At 37.6% G+C, this 19,395-nt stretch overlaps 3 protein-coding genes across 4 annotated transcripts in view; 1 reads left to right on the top strand and 2 right to left on the bottom strand.

The window, feature by feature from the left end:
- Positions 1 to 2,590, bottom strand: part of LOC101862312 (uncharacterized protein C4orf45) — a 14,307-nt gene extending 11,717 nt beyond the window's left edge. The window contains exon 1 of the mRNA XM_035973157.1: positions 2,257 to 2,590. Coding sequence (XP_035829050.1) covers positions 2,257 to 2,353 — 97 coding nt within the window. The 5' untranslated portion in view covers positions 2,354 to 2,590. The remainder of the gene's footprint in view (positions 1 to 2,256) is intronic.
- Positions 2,591 to 2,697: 107 nt separating this feature from the next.
- On the top strand, positions 2,698 to 10,779 carry LOC101861011 (DPY30 domain-containing protein 1). Of its 2 annotated transcripts, none has more exons than XM_005111280.3 (5): positions 2,698 to 2,800; positions 6,582 to 6,726; positions 7,279 to 7,401; positions 8,211 to 8,420; positions 10,006 to 10,779. In XM_005111280.3, the coding sequence occupies exons 2-5, from the start codon at positions 6,583 to 6,585 to the stop codon at positions 10,087 to 10,089; spliced, it is 561 nt and encodes a 186-aa protein (XP_005111337.1). In that variant the 5' UTR covers positions 2,698 to 2,800; position 6,582; the 3' UTR covers positions 10,090 to 10,779. The 2 variants fall into 2 exon arrangements, with proteins under 2 accessions (XP_005111337.1, XP_005111336.2); XM_005111279.3 differs by lacking the exon at positions 2,698 to 2,800 and adding an exon at positions 2,843 to 2,938.
- A 2,191-nt stretch (positions 10,780 to 12,970) lies between these two features.
- The window catches only part of LOC101860777 (cGMP-dependent protein kinase 1), a gene marked incomplete at its 5' end in the record, with an annotated part of 29,581 nt that continues 23,156 nt past the window's right edge, over positions 12,971 to 19,395 (bottom strand). The window contains 3 exon segments of the mRNA XM_005111278.3: positions 12,971 to 17,774; positions 18,739 to 18,868; positions 19,136 to 19,258. Coding sequence (XP_005111335.2) covers positions 17,676 to 17,774; positions 18,739 to 18,868; positions 19,136 to 19,258 — 352 coding nt within the window.

Raw genomic sequence — 19,395 nt, 5'->3', positions numbered from 1 at the left:
GGGGGGGGCAGAATGGGAGAAAAAAATTAAAGAATAAAATGCCTGATATATAATAATATTATAGTTAGACACTGTCTGCCATAATGCACAACTATAATATGAAATAAGTCTCGATGGTTTCAGAAAGTGTTGTTTTGACCAATCAATCTTTTATTTTTCAGCGAAGCTAATTGGGTGTCTGTCTGTAGGAAGCCAGATCATGAATGCCAAACAAATTAGACACTCTAAATTATATCCTTAAATTTAGAAAAGCAAAACAAACGAACTAAAACCTGCATTTGAGATTTCGATTAACAAAATTAAATTCTGTGCATTTCCTTAAAATGAAACAGGGCAGGTGGAGGTGAGAGTGTTTGCGGGTGGTGTGGGGGTGAGGGTGGGTGGGGGAGGGGGATGGGAGTTAATGTGAAGACATTTGACAGCCTAGATAGGGACTCAATATGGAAGCTCATGCGCTACTACGGACTACCAGACAAGTTCGTGAGATTGATCAAGAAAGATGTATGAGGGAATGAGCAGCAGTGTCTTACTTGGAGGGCAGAGGACAGACTCGTTTGAAGTGAAAACAGAAGTGAGACAGGGATGCCTGCTACCGCCTTTTCTCTTTTTTATTAACAGTGGATTGGATAATGAGACAGACAACATCAGTACAACGCGGTGGCATTCAATGGACCCTTTCCAGTCAGTTGGAAGACTTGGACTTTGCCGACGACTTAACACTTCTTTCTCACAGTCGAGCCCAGATGCAACAGAAGACAGATCGCCTCAGGATTTTCTACCGTAGTGTTGGACTCTATAAATTATTCAGACGGATAAAAAAATATTCTTCGAATGAATGCAGCCGATGTTCCTATCACACTGCAAAGGACACCATTGGCAGATGTTGAACCCTTCACCTACCCGGGAAGTGTGATCAACAAGGCAGGAGGAACAGACGGAGACATCAAAGTCAAAGTCAGAATCCAAAAGGCAAGAGCAGCACTCATTATTACTTTTCATCCTCAGGAATATATTATGGATGTCTAAGGAACTGGGATTGAACACCAAGCTGGCGATCTTCAAAACAAACGGGAAGACTGTTCTAATCTACGGTTCAGAGACATGGAGGCTCACAGTATCAGCAGCAAGGAAACTGCAGAGCTTCATAAATGAATTGGGTACACCCTGAGGAGACCCCCGACAAGCATCATCAGACAAGCTTTGACGTGGAATCCAAAAGGAAAACGTACGAAAGGAAGACCAAAGATGACATGGAGGCGAGCGGTACATGCGGAAATGGAAAAGGCGGGGACATCGTGGAAACAGCTAGAAATGGATGCACAGGACAGGCTTCAGCAGAAGAAAATAAAATATTATGTTGTTGATGGCCTGTGCTCGTCTGGGAGTTAAAAAGGGCAAGAGAGAGAGAGAGAGAGAGAGAGAGAGAGAGAGAGAGAGAGAGAGAGAGAGAGGGGGGGGGGGTTAATGTGAAGACACGCGAGTCCAATGTAACCTTTGTGTTAGACATTGATAATAAATTATGTGCTACTCATTTAAGCCTCGTTTTGGAGTTGATGACCTTCTCGGTTTTTTTGGGGGTTTTTTTCTTCTCCATTTTAGGCCTATAAAAATTATTACCTCAACTTGAAAAGCAAAACAAAACAAGCACTCTAAAATTAAGTCATCAAGTAATCTGTATGATAGTTATCGCAGTAGTCTTAATTAAAAACAAGAAAATCATTGGTTTAATAACTTGAATAGGTATTCTACTGATTTTGATTGCTCGATCTCAGTTCGATTCTCACTTAATTAGGGAATTTATTTTGTTGATTATCTCTATTCTGTCTGCTCGAACGTTGTATTCTACCAGCCCGTCGAAACAGTCATATTAATATCATGATATAAATTATGTTGACAGGCGTGTAAATCATACATCGATATCTTGTATGCGTGTGTGCGTATGTGTGTGTGTGTGTGTGTGTGTGTGTGTGTGTGTGTGTGTGTGTGTGTGTGTGTGTGTGTGTGGTGCGTGTGTGTGTGTGGCAGGAGAGAGAGAGAGAGAGAGAGAGAGAGAGAGAGAGAGAGAGAGAGAGAGAGAGAGAGAGAGAGAGAGAGAGAGAGAGAGAGAGAGAGAGATGGAGAATTGAAAGGTAAACTATCTATAGAAAAAAAGACGGATATAATAATATAATATTATAAAGAAATAAAGAATGAATACTAAAAATCCAAACGAACAGAAGAAAGCGTCTAAGACGAACCATTAGTATGCTGACTTACCTGTGAACGTCACATTCCCAGAACTCGGGTAAGCGTAAGGGAAAACGTTGTCCACGTAATTATACTGGGGACTTTCTTCTTGATAGTCCCACGGCATGGCTGCTTTCAAATGACAGCAATGCAGAAAAGAAAAATGTTTGGCTTGAACAACGTTAAATCGCGAAAAATCTTCTAAGCCTGTTTTCTTCAGATTTTGAATCAAGTTCCTCTAAGTGTTTTTAATGTTCTAGATAACGATACACAAAAGAAAAGTACTTGAAATATTTCTTTAATCCTAACCCCAGCAAGCTAACGAACACGGTGCCGCGGTGGTCTTCCCAAACACACTATCGAACAGGACTATCTCTCTTGTGCTGGGTGTTTTAACCCTCCGTGCTTTCGGTTTATATCGGTAAACGTCGGAGAAAGGGTGAATACGAGACGATAACCCCTGACCTCAGCGAGTGTTGTCAAGGAAGCCACAACAACTTCCGGACGAGCTTTCACGAGGGTGGTCTGGCCTGTAAACTTTGTTTTGACAAGGGCTCAAAAGATACTGAATAAGGTAGGTTTTTGTTCTTGTATGTGTATATTGTCCGAGCTGAAGTCTGCAAGACTGAGAAGCAGAAGCTAAGCTGTTGATTCCTGCTGGTTGGACCGCTGTTGAAAACACATGATCAACCATGGTAGTTAACAACAACAGGTGGGACGAAAAGATAAAATTAAAAGAGTCATCGCATCGACACATTAGAATCTACTTTGCCATCAGAAATTTCAGTCCTTAGTGATATTGGTTATCTTATTTTATACTAATATTTTATCACAATACCTATAATTATTGATCTCCTCATTGTCCAGCTTTTTTTGTTGTGCCCCCAAATCTGAATCTCGGATCCCCATTCCCCCACAGTTCGTAGATAGATCTAGGGGTGCTTTTTCGGTAGTTCCCACCCCCCTTATTTGAGCCTGACCTACATCTAGATCTAGATCTATACGTTTGATTCGCGGTGAGCTAAGATATCAAACCTAACAACTGCAAAACATTAAATTATGGTAAAATTCAGGGGGGCATGCCCCCCTGAAACCCCCCTTCCTATTTTTATTAGGTCAGGGGGGCAAGCCCCCCTGAAACCCCCCTACCTTGTGGCGTGGCCCAAACCGGTGAATAAAATTGCGGGGTGGGAAATACCGAAAAAGCGCCGATCTAGGCTCCATTTCTTTGAACATTCGGGAAAATAAACTTGAACTCTAGATCTAGATTCTATATCTCCAAACGGTTTCCGTTCTCGAGATTTGTTGATAATAATTGCGAATGGAGTGGTCTGTGTGTGTGTGTGTGAGTACGTGTGTGTACGTGGTGTGTGTGTGTGTCTGTCTGTATGTGTGTAAGGTATGAACGGGGTGGGGTGGGATTTTTTTTTTTACATTTTTTATTTACTGGATGACTATAATAAATGCAAAATAGGTTACTGCCAAGGTCGATCAGTCATGTTTTCTCGCTGTACCTTTTGAAGTATTTTTCAAATGAAGTATAGTCTGGGAACATTGCCCCAACCACAACTGAAGTATCTGAATATTCAGACATTTAAAAATTTCTAGCTCTAGAAATTGAATTCGATGCAAAAAATTCTTCTTCCCAGTCCTTGCAGAAAGGCAGAATGAAAGATGACGCCTAAATCTTGCTAGTAACCAAAAAGTCGTGAGTACAGACACCGTTCGGAGAAATAGAGTTCAAGTTTATTTTCCCGAATGTTTGGAGCAATTACAGTAACTTCTAAAATTATATAAGCTTAAACCTTGTACTTTGAAAGTCACAGAGTGCCTGTTGCCCTGAATGCAGTTTTCAGGCACTGTACTGAGGCTACATTCATGGCACTCAAGCTTCGTTTAGGATGAGCGTCCTTTGCCGGTTTCAGTCCACCGGATTTTAGTCAGTGACGACTGACATATTTAATATTTTGGCCTGCTTCAAGCGTTCCATCCCATGAGATGAAGGAAAACGAAGCGCCTTTACAGATTAAAGTCGGAATATGGGATAGTGAAATTTGGATACAATACATGGGAAACAAGAGGTGAACGATTGGAAACAGAAGGTGGGATCCGGAAGATGAGACTGGTCATAAAATGTGTACAATATATGGCTCTATTGCAGCAGGTCAGCCTCGGAACCGACTCGGAGAGTATATGACAGGAATCAATTATTCTTATTATTCTTATCAAACACCCTCTCTCTTAATTGATCTCTCTCTCTCTCTCTTTCTCTCTTTCTTTCTCTCTCTCCCCTTTCTCTTTCTTTCTCTCTTTCTCTCTCCCCCCCCCCTTCTCTCTCTATTTTTCTGTCTCTGTACTGTCTCTCCCTCCCTCTTAATCTCTCCCCCTCCCTTCTCTCTTCCTTTCTCTTTCTCAAGTCTCACCCGGATGCGAGACAGGGCAATTGAAACATCTTGGTAGGCATATACATTTTTGTCCTATATATAATCCTAATCATGCTTTGTTGCGTAATTGAGAGTTTGTCATTTTCCCATGCTCTGGCGAGCTCTGAGCCAGAGCTCAGTCTAAGGGAAAATGACAAATGGTCGATCGGTCAAGGATCACTGCTTCGTTTACCTTCATCTCATGGGATGGAACACTTATAGCAGGCCAAAGTATTAAATATACGTCACTGTCGTCACTGACTAAAACCGGCTTACCAGTGGACGCTCCGTCTAAACGAAGCTTGAGTGCCGTGGACGTAGCCTCAACAGCGCCTGCAAACTGCCTTCAGTTTGCCGTGTACGTATATAGCCACTGCATAGTTGTTAAAGTAATATAAATACTTTATAAATTATAGTTAGACGAGGTTAACATTTATGGGATATTATTCTCTATGAAGGTGATCATAACCATGTTTTAAATTCTGGGTAATTACCAATTGTTTGAAAATATACACTTCCAGCATGGTAACATGTATCCGTTGCAAGAATTGGCAAGAGGAACCGACATAGGTTGCTATATTTAGGCCTTCGACGCACCCAACAGCCTCGGTCTGGAATTTAGATATATTAAGTTGTGATCGCTAGAGACCTTTAAATTATACTAGCTGGGCCGCCTTTCGATGAAAGGAATGATCGGAGCATTAACATCAACTACAGTCACTGGCCAATTATATTTACACTCTGCTGGAATGGAGCAATAAATCTTGAGAGATGCAAAAAATTAAAAGGTCTAGATCTATACGGGTCGCTCACTTAAAATGGTGCTCAGTATTGCGCGACAACGCGCGACAGTATCGAACGGAAGTACGACTTGAAATAAACAAACCTGGCGGATTTTCTAAAATTACAGAGACAGAAGCGTTGGCCTACAAAAATGATCGACGAAATAAAGAAATTTAGCTTTTTGCAACAAAACTGTCTCAAAACTGAAAAAACGAAGGGCGTCATGGTCTGGATGATATTTTAAAGAATCTTTTGGCGAAAACCGCATGTCGATAGATGCAGCCATTAAAAAGCCTTTTGAATAGCAAAATTCGGCCACCACAAATAGATAATAGATAAAAAGTGCTCACCATGCTTGGTACTTTATTATAGTAAATTGGCAGTCCACCATGTGAAGTCTAATTTGAGTTTGAATCTCATTAATTGATTAATTGATAGCACAGGCCTATAGGATTCATTTTTCAATTGAGAATTAGCAACGAATAAATTATATCCAGCTGTTTTCTTTCTTTGTACACAACGTTAAGATGTATTTTTATTTTAGAACAATGTATTCTTTGTGCAATGAGAGTAGTGAGGGTTAAGAAGCTGACCTCAGTGAATGCCATAATACCTTGAGGGAACAACTATTTTTTCCTCTCTAGTAGGACTAGGCTATAAATTTCTTTAGCATGTGCTCATTAATGTTAATTATTATAATTGGTGAGGGCAGAATTTGAATACCGCTAACCGCCACAATTAAAGTGCTGTAAGATATATTATATAGAAATCTCACATGCAATAGAAAAGAAAATTAGATGTGTCAACAGCTCCTATTTAGAGAAGAAATGGATTTTGTAGAACTCATATTTTATAGCTAGAACTTTATCTTGTTCTAGACCGGATATGCTGTGTTCAAAGGGATGCCATCACTTCTTATGTGATTACAACAGATTCGTGTATTGAAGAAGATGACACCAGATAATCGTACTTAGTTTGTGCAAACTGAATAGTGCTATAGCCCCAGTCTTATACTTTCTCTCCCACATACTACTGGGATTTTAAAGAATTTGCTGATGTGGTTTAATTAGCACTTGTAATTGGTCCTTTCTAATCGGACAGAAACAATTTCATAGATATTGCTTTCATGTTCAGATCGTTGTTTTTCAGAATGGAAGCCAGATACCTGAAGGAAAACCTGGGATGTTTAACTGCCTGCTTGTCAGAAGTAGCAGAAAAGCGTCCTCATGATCCCATTGAATACATTGCATTCTGGTTGAAAAAGCACATTGAGAATGAACGCCTTATCGCAAATGTAAGTATCAGAATCAAGGTTGTCTACATCGTAATGTTATATATTTTTAGACTATTAACATACATAATACTATACCAAACACTTAGATTGGACATACTCTCTAGAAGCCAGGCAACTGCATAACAAAGTAAAGTGTTGGATTGTAATCCTCAGGTTAAGTGATCAAGGGTAAGGCCACAGAGCATGGTGAATAGTGGTAGCGATCGAAGTACCAGAAAAGTGAGAAGACATGGAATAACGGCCTATCAAGAGGCAAGCTCCGCATAGGGAAAGGTGGAAATGTTTTTTTTTTTTGGCCTATACATTGATGCAGGGTGAGAAGGGCGGTGATAATGATGATGATGGTGATCCTGACGATTTCATTCTTTTAAAAAAATAATTTTTGGGGGATATTACCCTTTTTAAAAACATTTTAACAGGGTTTCTTTATTGTTGTCTGAGAGCAAAACTTTCATGAATTTCCTTTATGCAGCATGCTGTCGGAAGCATTTTCATAATTATGATTTTTTGCTGTTGTTAAATTAATTAGTATGTACTGGTGTCTTTCCACAGAAAGAGGAAGAAGCCAAACAGTTAGAGAGAGAGAAGGAGGAAGAAGCTCTTGAGCAAGAGAGAAGAGCTAAGAGACTAGAAGAAGCAAGGCAATTGTCTGAGGAGGAGGCTGAGAGGAGAAAGGTAATATGATTTTTGTGTTGTTACCTTGTTGTTACCTTCTGTTCTGTGGTGAATTTTGGGGGTTAAGATGTATGACATTTTTTATTGGGGAGGAGCAGAATAGTTCAGGTTATAGGGAAATTTGTCAGCAAGCTGTTGAAATGTGTTAAATAGAGACATTAGTACTACACAGTTTTATAAGACAGAAAAAAATGTTCCATTCTTTTATCAGTTGTGCCTACATTATGTATTTTTCTTGCATTTTTAGTACTTAAAATTTACATTTTGACAAAATATTTCTTGAGCACATGATACTACAGATTAAGAAACTGAAATTTAAAAAATGTTCAACATTTTTGGCTAAGTATGCCTACATTTTAACAGCTGATATGTTCAACAGCTAAAATGTTCTCCAAGTCTTTTTAAAATGTCTTTGACATAAAAAAAAGTTTTTTTTGTGTGTGTAAACTGCATTTAAAAGTTCATGAAAATGTCGCCTGAAGTGATCTCATTAAATACTCAATTGTTTGGATATATGAACGTTACTTGACAGGGAAGATGAGTCATTGTTTGGTCTTTTGGCTCTCTCTCAAGCTACTCAGGATTATTGTAGTGAAGCTGTTCACCTTCTAATACGAAAAGAGCTGGGAAAGGGGCAACCTTTTCAATGCCATAGAGACATATCTGGTACTGCTCAATTTTCATCATCTTGATGTACCAGGGAACGCAAAACTCTTTGTATGGAAAGAGTTAAGTGAGGAAAATATTCTTAGTACTTCCATTAAGTTGAGATTTACAAAGGAGAATATGTGGTTTCTTAACCCATTCAGGCTGAGGAAGAAAAGCGTCAGAGGGAGGCTGCTTCAGCATCCAAACTTCCAGTAGTTGAAGAGAAAGAAGAGCCGTCAGATGGTGAGGCACAAGCAGCCCAAGCAGAACAAGCAGAACAGGAGGCGGGGCAAACGGACGGCACGCCCCCTGAAGAGTCTGTCACAGAGCCCACAGTTGAGGAAGGGGAGGCAACAACCACAGAGGGAGAGGTGAGGGCTTTGCTCAGTGTGGTTGAGGTTTGATTTCATGCCTCTCTCTACTCCTTATTTATTATTTGAGGTTGCTGGACCTGATGATTAATAGTCATAATGGGTAGGATGAGGTGGAGAGCCTTTGACACGCTCGCACAATCTTGATTTTGAAGAAGCTACTGCTGTACACTCTACCAGTGTAAAAAGAACATAATCTTGAAAAGATATAGTGTAAAGCGCATAGAGCTTGCTTTCGAGTGGGGACATGCGCTATACAAATGCTATTTATTATTATTATTATTATTATATCTCTGTCAGTCTTGAAGAAGGGTGTGGACAAAGTTAAATTTAAGACGCACCGTAGTGTGTAGTGTTGATAAAACGAATGGTAATTTGTTGTGCAACTATTGTAAATAAAGTCAATACATACTTTAAAAATTAATCAGAATATCATCCAGGAAGTCATGCTAATGTTCTTATAAGACATGCCAATTTGATACTTTGCATAGTATGAACATCCATCAATTGAAAATTTGATTCATTTTCTGGTGAAGATTTTTACAACCTAATCCCTCAAAATATCTGTACCCAATGTTACATTTTACCCAAAAAATGATGTCTCACCAACTTTAAAATCTCTCTAGGCTGCTCCATATCTGTATCCAAGCATCTGACATGCGATTGTTGTGCTTTTGAAGAGCTTAATATACTATTCTTTGCTTTTTCTTGTGACGCTACAAGCTTTGAATTTCTCTAGTATAGTGCATTAAAAAATTTGTGGCGCAACTTATCCTCAAATATCTCTTTTACAGGTGAATCAAAGTCACCCATACTTTGTACAGCAGTTGGTATCAATTTGTCTTAGCTTTAATCATATATTTCCACAACAATTGAGGCGCGATTAAAAAACATTTCTTCATAAATTTGTATGAAATACTGAAAATCTCCATCACACCGAAAATGCGATTGTTCACAGCACTTCCCGCTTCTCGCACACATTTTGCAAATGGCCTACGTCACAGCTTGCCAATGACATTTTTTTTAGTAGCAAAACTTCTTACAAAAAATATTTTTATAATGAACACCTTTTTTTGCACTAAAGGTTCCCTAAACATACGTTCAATTAGCATAATACTACGATTAGAAAAAAAATGACAGACTTGCTTTTAAAAGTGATATATTGCCCGAGTTGTAAACTTTTAAAAAATCTGTAGAAACCATCGACTGGAATTTTTAAATTATTGTTCTTGAAGGAAGTTTCTAGAATACAGTGTGCAGTAGTTTGAAAAAGTATTCACCTGTTAAGACAAATTGATATAAGTCATTGTGCTAAAGTTGGAGAATCTATGTTCGATAGGTAAGGAAATATTTCACAATAAGTTGCGCCATGCATTTTTGACCGCACTATAGTTTGTTTGTAAGAAGTATTTCATCAACGGGGAGTGAACCTCCCCTGTAGTGCCTTGTATGAATCAGTAAAGGATCCTAATGCTAAATCCAGGAGGTGACTTTTATTTGGCTTCTGTCACAAACCTTTACTTATCTAAACTCAAAGCCTAAATATGATATGCTGAATATTTTTTGTTGTTTCTATCTGTGGCAGGAGGCAGAGAAAACAGAACAAGAAGAAAGTGCTGAAGCCACACAAGAGGAGACAAGTGGGGAGGCAGGCCCTACCGAAGAATAAAAACCAAATTAACTTAAGGATATTTTATAGTGCATTAGGAATGGTTTCCCAGATCAACATACCATACTTAACAGAATTTTAGTTTGTGATGGAGCTTCCTTGCTTCTGAAAAAAGGGGCATCTCTGCCCATTCAGTTTTGATCATAAACTTCATATTATAGCAAAATGAGAATGCTATCAAAACGATGAAAATGCAACAAGCTGTTGTCACTGCAAAGAGTTTGTGATAATGTATTAAATATCTTTATAGAGGCTTCAGGGTCAAATAATTCAATTGGTTCAGTGATGTATAAAATTGTATGTGTTAAATATAGCGTACAGCAGTACAATTATGGCTTGTATGTATTGAGGGAATGCTCCGAAAAGTGATGATAGTTATCTTATTTGTATATGTCAGGTTGTAGCCAATATCAGTTGCGTATTTTTGTTTAGGAAATCGAAGTCTAGATCAAGGACTAGGTAGAAAAACTGAAGAGGGGTTTGCTGTAAGCCGTTATTATATAGGCCATATTTGCCATTTTTAAAAAGTGTTTTCCCTGTTACGACTTTTTTTGTTTCTTGAGATGTAAGAGTGTTTGTGTAAATACGTAAATGTTGATGTTGGTTTCAAGTGAGATGGTACAAGAATGAAAATATGTCAGCTCTGTACGTTTTTGTACTCATTTACAATAGATTTCCGTCCATAAGCAAGCTGGTGTTTGATGCTAAATAGTAATTTGCATGTTTTGTACCACTTCAAATATTTTAGAGTATGGTTTGAGGGTGCTACTGGCAGAACCAAATCTTACTCTCCCTGTTCTTTTGGTCTCTCTGTCTAGCTCTCTTCCCTCACTAAAAGATTGTTCTTGTGTTGATATTTTTTTCCTGACTAAAACAAAACAAAACAACAAATTTTGATATTTAACTTCTGTGATATGCTCTTAATAGAGCAATGGATGTTGTTTGCACAATCTTGTCAAAAGGCTTTTTATGGAATAACACAGGGCTTCATTAGAAAATAGAGACAGAACAAGATGATCTGACAGAATGGTCATAATTTTTAAAGTCCTTTCCAAAGCAGAAAATTTGTTCAAAAGATGGGAGCTTTGATTTACTTTTCATCTCAAATAACACAAAGCTGAGTGTGTGGAGAGCCACTGAAATCCTGATAAAATGAGTTCTAACCGAGGACACTCATATTATTACAGTCAGGCATGATTCTGAAGGTCTGTTTGAAGTCTTGTGCCACTGGGCTTCTTGGAATAAACGATCCTGGTGCAATGGAAAGAAAAACCATTACAGCATTACTCTGTGGAGGACACAGAGCTAGGTCAGGCACATAGAACATCTAAGTCATCCACTGCATCTGTCCCCATCTCCAACTGTCTTCACCTTATCTTGCCACTGGATACAAGTCTTATTGGCCTTGGATGAGAGAGTGAGGTCAACAACATGTAACTCTTCCTCACTTAAAACAAAGTCATCGGCATCGCACATGTCATCAGAATATTTTCATCCCATCCCATACATAGGAGCACATCACCTAGGACAGAGTGGCATAGTGATTAGTTGTCCGCAAGGGTGTAAAAAATCTACGTATGAAAGCAACAAAATTGCTGCAGCAGAGCAACACCGGATTTCTAGAACGACCGCTGTAAAAAATGTCCAACTTCTGACACCATCACCTGTCCGTTTTGTGACAGAACTCTTTGGGCACAGACTTGGCTGATCTGCTATCTGCGCACTCACCCCCAGACCCCCAAAATACCTGATGGTCAAACAGCAACACTCCAGTTATTTAAGTCCTTTATGGGGGCTCTCATTGTCTAGAGGTCACTGTTTTCACCTCTTGGTCAAAATGTCGAAGGATTAAAACCTGACTACAAAAAAAAGTTTCCATCTCTAAATTTTTCTTGCCTTCACCTGCACTTCCTTCCCTCTCCCTTGGCCCTCTCTCCCCTGACCCCCTCTCTACTCCTCTCTTCCTTGCTCCTGATTCTTTCTTCTGCTACTCCTGGCTCCTTGTTACCGCTGTCTTTCAGCTGCACTCCTGATCTTATGGTAGGTAAGAGCAAACTCTTAGCTTTCTCAAATCTGCCATCATTTTTAAAATACAGTATGCAGTTTACTGTTTTTACAGGAGAGCAAAAAAACCTGATTATTGTTACCAAGAAAACAAATCGTTAGCAAACATCAAAGTCAATATTTTTAAGAATACAATTTTGATAGTAACGTCCTTACTATCTTTAAAGCAAATGTTTTCTTGGTTACAACACGCAGCTTTTTGGCTCTTTGTAAAACTGTAAAAACTGTACTTTTAATCAATTATGATCACAGGAATGAATAAAAAATTCTCAGAGGTCCCCTATGCAAGTTGTGCAGGTTAAAGATCACTTTGGTGGTCCTGTGATCGATAAGAGTGCGCTCCATGTGCTAGTTCGGCAAAATTCATCATTAATTCCTACCAAAACTTAAAATACTCTGGTCAGTATAGAAAAAGTAGAGTATCTTTGAAATCAAAATATGATTGCCTGAAGGCAAGGCGCCCTAAAAAGTTGAGAAAATGGTCACATACATAAAAATCAGTTGCACTGCAGGCTGCAGAACCAGCAGTCAACTCACTGAGATCTAACATTAGGAACACACAGAAGAAGGAGGAGGAGGAGGAGGAGAAGAAAAAAAAGAAGGAGGAGGAGGAGGAGGAGAAGAAGATGAAGAGAGTCGTGTATGTTTCAACTCAGTGCCTCCAGCATTGCTTACTTCATATTTTTTATATGTAATGAAGGACGAGAAGAAGCACAATGATAAAGTTAGTAACAAAAACACCATTATCGTTCAGAACAGCAATTATATGAGAACAACAACAACCCAGTGATGAAAGCAAAATAACTCAAGACTTCAGTTCAGTCAGCATTGGTTTATTTTTCAAGTTGTACTTCATGTCTGGTTTGAGCCAGTCATTCTTCAGTCTGCATATTATCTTTAATGTCTCTCACACTGTCTAACTCATCCTCATCAATTGAACTGTCTACATACGTACGTCTACACACATTTTCTCCCACATATAAAACGTCTTCTACTTTTTAGCAACATCACAAGACTGAGAGATTTTGACAATGAAAATAGTTGATAGTACAAAAGACATGGTTTGTGAGTCTTACAAAGTGTCGGGTAGTGAAAAATATTTATTTCTCTGTATCAGAAAATTAAAGTAATTTGAAAATGATAAATTAGAGAAGTATACAGTATGGAGGAAATTGGTGACAAATTTAGTTGAAAAACACTAATGCAAATTAATTATGCATGGCACTTTACTACTAAATTTTAATAACCTATCCAAAATAAGCGACATTTCAACCTTTTCTTTTCTCTAAATGCCAAAAACCATACCTCAGAAGGAAAATATACGAAATCAATATTTCTGACACTATATTGATTATTGCCAGATATAGATTTCATAAATGTTTAAAGGACTCATTTCTTGCTCTGCTACATATTTAAACATGCACAAACAGAAATAACAGGCATCCAGTGAGTTCAGATAGACCTATTGCTCATTGTGGGTATGGGCCAGGTATCACATAAACAAACAAAAAAATTCTAGCTTAGTGCTTCTTGGCAAAATTTATGACATATTTGTCCGAGAAGTTTTAATATAACATGCTCCATTACATTTTTCACAAAATAATTTTAACCTGTATTAATCCATAGGCCCTACATATGAGACTGTAAAGGTTGATTCATGGCAGTTAACTTATCAGTACTCCTCTTTTGAATACTTTCACACTACCGTTCGTTTCTTCGTATTTGATGATTTTATACTCCCACAAACAGCAGGATTATATTATTTTCATACTGTCAATATTCCACTTCAACTTTTGATTTGTACACAAAGTATAGACTTCTCATCTTGTGATTTGCAAGCTTTTAAAATATGCAGAGTCAAAAGTAACATCAAGACTTAAAATGAACAAAACAAATTAACAAAAACAAAAAGTCTCAAAGCAAATAACAAATACCACTTATGTGTCCTGAATAAGCAAAAGGAATATGTCAGTAATATCCACATTGCTACTCATCTTGAAAGCAATCTGCCAATTTCTAGTACAATGAATAATGCTCAGTCGTTACTTTTAACTCTCTATCTCAGGGGGGGGGCTTTTTTGGTACTTAATCTAAAAAAGACGAAAATGTTATTAAACTGGTCATTACAACAAAACAAGAGAACCTATTTTGATAGTTCTTCATCTAATGAAAAAAATCCCGAGAGACCTGTTTTCTGCAATTGCCGAAAAGTAATTTGATGTTGAAGTCGTCGTAAAAGGAATGTGCCTCTGACCGGCCGCGAGCCGCTAGGAGCGGCTAGACAGAGATAAAGAGTTAAGGATTAAAACTGATATTAGGAAACCTTTCTCAGAGTTCTTGCTTTACAATTCAATAACTTTTTATCGATCTTTTTCCTCTCCATTTTCAAAGAAAATAAATTTTGATGTTAGCCATAAAAAAATATTTTAAACATCTGCTGCTGGACAGAGTTAATCAAAAGGATTTTATAACTTATAAAAGAAATTTCATATTCCTTGAGTGCAAAAAAAATGTTTGTTTCTGAGAAAAAGAAGAATCAATTTCTTCATTTTTTTAACGATAAAATATTTCACACTTTGTATATCAACAGAATATTTTGTAGAGCACTTTGTTTCCATGTTCATTGTTGAGAACTAGAATTGATTTGAAGAATAAGAAGAAGTATGACAGATTTATTTAATGTCTTTTGTCTGATACATCTTGCTCTGTCAATATCATCTGACTCATAACTTCATCCAAATAATACGTGCACACTTACACACAACTTACAACATATCATGATAAAAGAGAGGCACAAACAGACATAAATATTGTACGTGTGCTATCCATATATTATATGAGTCATCATAAGGCAACGTCTGACGAATTGTTTCGGCTTAAATACAGAAATGGACAGTTTGCTGATTTCCATATACAGACAATAAAACATTTAACAAACTAACTTATGCAATCATTATAATAAACCCACACTTGAATTAGGCCTACTGAATAATCAAATCCACTAACACATTATTACTATCATACCATCCTTGACTTTCATTTTGTGAACTAAAATCAAGATTAGTCAAGACTTCCAAACACACAGGTCTTTTTAGGAAGAAAGAAATACTTTGTCAAAAGAAAAACCATATCATTTACCTAAAGGCGGTTCTAAAGTATCTATCAGCCTTTAAGTGGCAGGGTGTGTAAACATCTGTCAAAACATATTAGCGCTCTATTTGTGTGGGCATTAAAAATAAATTGAGTAGGAAAAGGTTCCCCCTTCACCGTTCATTAAAAATATAGGGAGCAAAAATAACAAAAAGGATACAACAAGGCAAAGTGCCAATTTCTATTTCAATACGTTATATCATACTGCTCTTGTAACTAATACTTTAAAGAGACGCAGTAAAAAAAAAGGAGGTATTTAAACTGAAGTGAAAAAAATTATCTCTTATTCTTCATTTCTAAGGAGAAGCTGAGCTGACTCAAAATTTGCTGAGAGTCAGTGCGATAAAGGCCACATTTTTCTGGGAACAGATTAAGACAAATGTAACACTGATAACTGGTAGAAGGTGCACACCACACTATCAAACAATCCATGCATGCGCTATAGGAGAGGGGAAGTTTACCCCTTCAGCTCCAACTCCAACTCCTGACACAGTCTAAGTAGGAAAGGCAGACTTCATTCTGCTTCTCCTGTTGTTGAATAATACCATCAACAGAGACATGTACGAATTAACATTCAATCAAAGACTGCTTTCATCAGACAAGTATTATGCAACCAAGATGATTGAAAGTCTGTTATTTGCTGAACTGTTAGACATTGCTATCCACGAACAAGGGTAATATATGTCTTGTAAAAATTTGATTTGTCCTGACAGCATTATTATAACAGTGGGCAGCTGTCATGGAAAACTTTTGAAAAAAAAAAAAAGGACAGGCTGATGTTTTACAAACATTGTATTTCATATATGTGAACAATTTAAGTGGAGGAATCTAGAAATGTTGGACATCCAACATCACAATAATACTTTGTATAAGGTCAAATATCAAAATAATCATCTACATCATTTATGGTCATAATACAACAGTATGACAAGTTTCGCTTACTTCATGCAAGCTGCCTGCATGGGTTAGCCTAATGGAAAACAAAAAACAAAATGAGATCTAACAATAGTAGATGAAAGCTATACAGAGAGCTCTTTGTATGATGCAAATCACACACTCATGGATTCCACCTTTTGCAAAGGTAAGCCATTTGACCATGACAGAATTCTTGAAGTCCCTTAGCAACTTAAATCACGAAACATGTATTAAGGTTATTTTACGGTTCAGTTTATAACTCTTTTTACAAAGACGAAAAATCTCAACTCGGAAAGTGAAATTGGAGACAAGGTAAAAAATTACAACGCTTTTTAAAAAAACTGTCAGCACAATGAGAAAGAGATAAAGAGATTGGGAGGGGGGAGGGGAAGAGACAGGGATACAGACACCCCCACCCCACCTGCAGAAAACTTATTTATTTTCTTTTTCTTGCATCCATGAACCAGGATATCCTTAGAGATACCAGAGCGAAACAGCTACATAAGACATGCCCATTGTATATGTGGACAACTGGTATGCAAAAGTCAATGCATGGCAGAAAGGAATGAGGAAAAAAACATCAATCCTATGTACATACTGGAAGAAGTATTAAAATCAAGTCCTGCTATTTACTTTTCAGAAGCAAGTTACTGTAAACTGTAATTTATTCAAAATGTTAATAGATGTTGGTTGGAGGGATCGAAGTGTTTTGTAGAGAACTAGATTTTAGTGCCAGCTCTTAATACAGTTTTTATTTCCAGACAGTTTTGCTTTAACAACATTAACCAGCATGGACCAAGAGAGGCTAAACGAGAAAGTAAGATGAGATTAAAATCATGACGGCACATATGATTTAAAATGTATTGTAATCGAGATGTAAAGCATTGTCTAATTTATTAGAAAAAGCACTTCTATTCACTTTTACAAAAAGATCGTTCCTTTTCTCTTTACCATCAAAATGAAGTATTATTGTAACATTAACACGAAGGGCATTGACCCAAAGCAACCATCAGATTTTCCTGAGTATAATAGCTTTTATGATGTGATTGCTATAATTTGCTATGACTAGGTTTCATACAAAAATAATGATAATAAAAACAGAAAGAGCAATGAGGTTTTGGTACTCATGATGGAAAAAAAAAAGTGACAAACATAATATCCTATAGTAATGGCAAAGACATACACATATAACTTACTAACAAGCAAAATATAAAGAGACATTTGTTTTGCTAGAATACAAGCATGAGAGATAAAAATGTTGAAATTTACATCAGATACTTGCAAAGGGGTTCCTTTGTCCACCTTTCTGACAAACGTCAACATACATCCTTTCAGTATCACAAAAGGATCAACTGGTCACAGGCACACAGTATCACATAAGTTTCCATATTAAAGTCTTATCTGACTAATAATAATCAGCGGTTTGAAGATCGGAGGGCTATAGTTTGTCAGTCTGATCAGAAGTCCTTGTCCCATCCCGTCAAGTCGTCGGGTGGTGGCTCATCATCGTCTTCAGGGTAGTCGTCAAAGTTGGACGTGTCGAACGCTGTTTTCACCTGAAATAAAAAGGAAAGTGGAAACTTATCCAAACTGTCAATAACTGAGACCCAACCTTTAAAATCGCTACCTTAGAATTACAAAGTCTTATCTGACATTTTTGGCCGCTTTTGAGATACAAAGACTATGAGGTCAGAAAACGAATGTTTTATCTGCTCTTTCAAAATCTCAAGATTGTTTTAGAGTCGTTACCAAGATATTTCAAAGAACAGCATTAAAAATAGTTTGACATATTGTGAAAAACCCACAGAACAGATAGAACTTTGTAATTGTAAGGTAGCGAAATGTAAAAGTCTTTACCATTAACCGTTTAGTTTACTCTTTTTCTTTCATTCTTCTTTTTTTTTTTAGTTTCAATAATTCATACCATCGGCTTTATCTCTTTTAGTTGCCTTAAATTGTCAACCAACCAATGTCCCAGTACATTTTTTGTTTTATCAAGTGTTTTTTGGCACTTCAGTTAGGGCTGAAGGTTAGAAGGGTTACAAAAGAATAACAAGCACGAAAAAAGAAGGAGAGACAAGGACAATAGATATTTGATAGCTAAAAAGGAGCACACCACACCAGAGCCCCTGCCAACCAACCACACCCTCCCAGTGCGGACTAACATAAACATAACCAATAAAGTAGAGACAAAAAGGAAGGGACTCAAGAAGAAAAAAAAAGAAAGAGAGAGCCAGACCCAAAAGCAGGTGAGAGAAAGAGAGACAGAAAGATGAAGAGATGAGACAAGATAAGAGGACACTTTATTGTCCCAGTGGGAAATTTTGAAATGTAGTCAAGGGGAGGGGAAAAGAAAGCAGCAGAACGAGAAAAAAAAAAAGAGAAACAGAGTGAGACGCAAACATTAAACAAAAGCAGAGAAGAAACAAGATGAGCCCAGACCTGAGCATCTGTCGACTTTAGACAAAGTTGGAAAGAAGGGAAATGATACAAACAGAGACAAACATACAAAGTACTTACAGAAGGGACAATGGGAGGTTTGAGAGTGCGGTTGCGAAGGCCGTCCCAGTTGAAGCTGTCAAACCACATGTGCCTCTGTATCTCACGAATGCCTCCTCGTCCATAACCAAGACGTTCCATTGGATTATCCCTGGAATAAAGAAAAGTGCAATGGCATTAATAATTAATCAACAGAGCAGAAAAACACAATAAACACAAGCACCGCATACTATATAAGTTGGCTACCACATTCATACGACATGTGTATCTGATTCTTTACTATTAGCTTCAAAGCTCTTCATGCTGAGTAGAACATTGCAGATTTGCACATTTTGGTGAATTAATATAAATTTCTGAAGTTGTTTTTCCTCTTGCTTATTGTTGTTGCTCCTTCATAATTATTATTTTCAATACAAACCTGCAGAGCTTTTTCACCAGACCAGCAGCGTTTTTGGTGACCTTCCTCGGGATGTCAACAGCGTCAATGCCTTTCAGGATGAGATTGTATGTCTTCATGGGGTCAGGCCCAGCGAATGGAGGACTGGGGAGGAATAAAGCACATTTTGAACTCATGCATGGATGTAAACAATAATGATATGGTAACCAGTTTAACAAAAATGACAAAACTGGCGAGAATCAGAATGATGCTCTTTTGAACAGCTCTCAATTATACCCCCC

Source organism: Aplysia californica, unplaced genomic scaffold, assembly GCF_000002075.1.
Source record: "Aplysia californica isolate F4 #8 unplaced genomic scaffold, AplCal3.0 scaffold01036, whole genome shotgun sequence".
In the NCBI taxonomy this organism is placed as follows: Eukaryota; Metazoa; Mollusca; class Gastropoda; order Aplysiida; family Aplysiidae; genus Aplysia; species Aplysia californica.
The sequence above is the reverse complement of the archived record's forward strand: the minus strand, read 5'-3'. Positions and strand labels throughout refer to the sequence as shown.

Coding starts and splice junctions, on each gene's coding strand:
- LOC101861011 (XM_005111279.3), top strand. CDS start 2,919: ATGGTAGTTAACAACAACAG. Junction 2,939..6,581: donor ATGGTAGTTAACAACAACAG/GTGGGACGAAAA, acceptor GTTGTTTTTCAG/AATGGAAGCCAGATACCTGA. Junction 6,727..7,278: donor ATGAACGCCTTATCGCAAAT/GTAAGTATCAGA, acceptor GTCTTTCCACAG/AAAGAGGAAGAAGCCAAACA.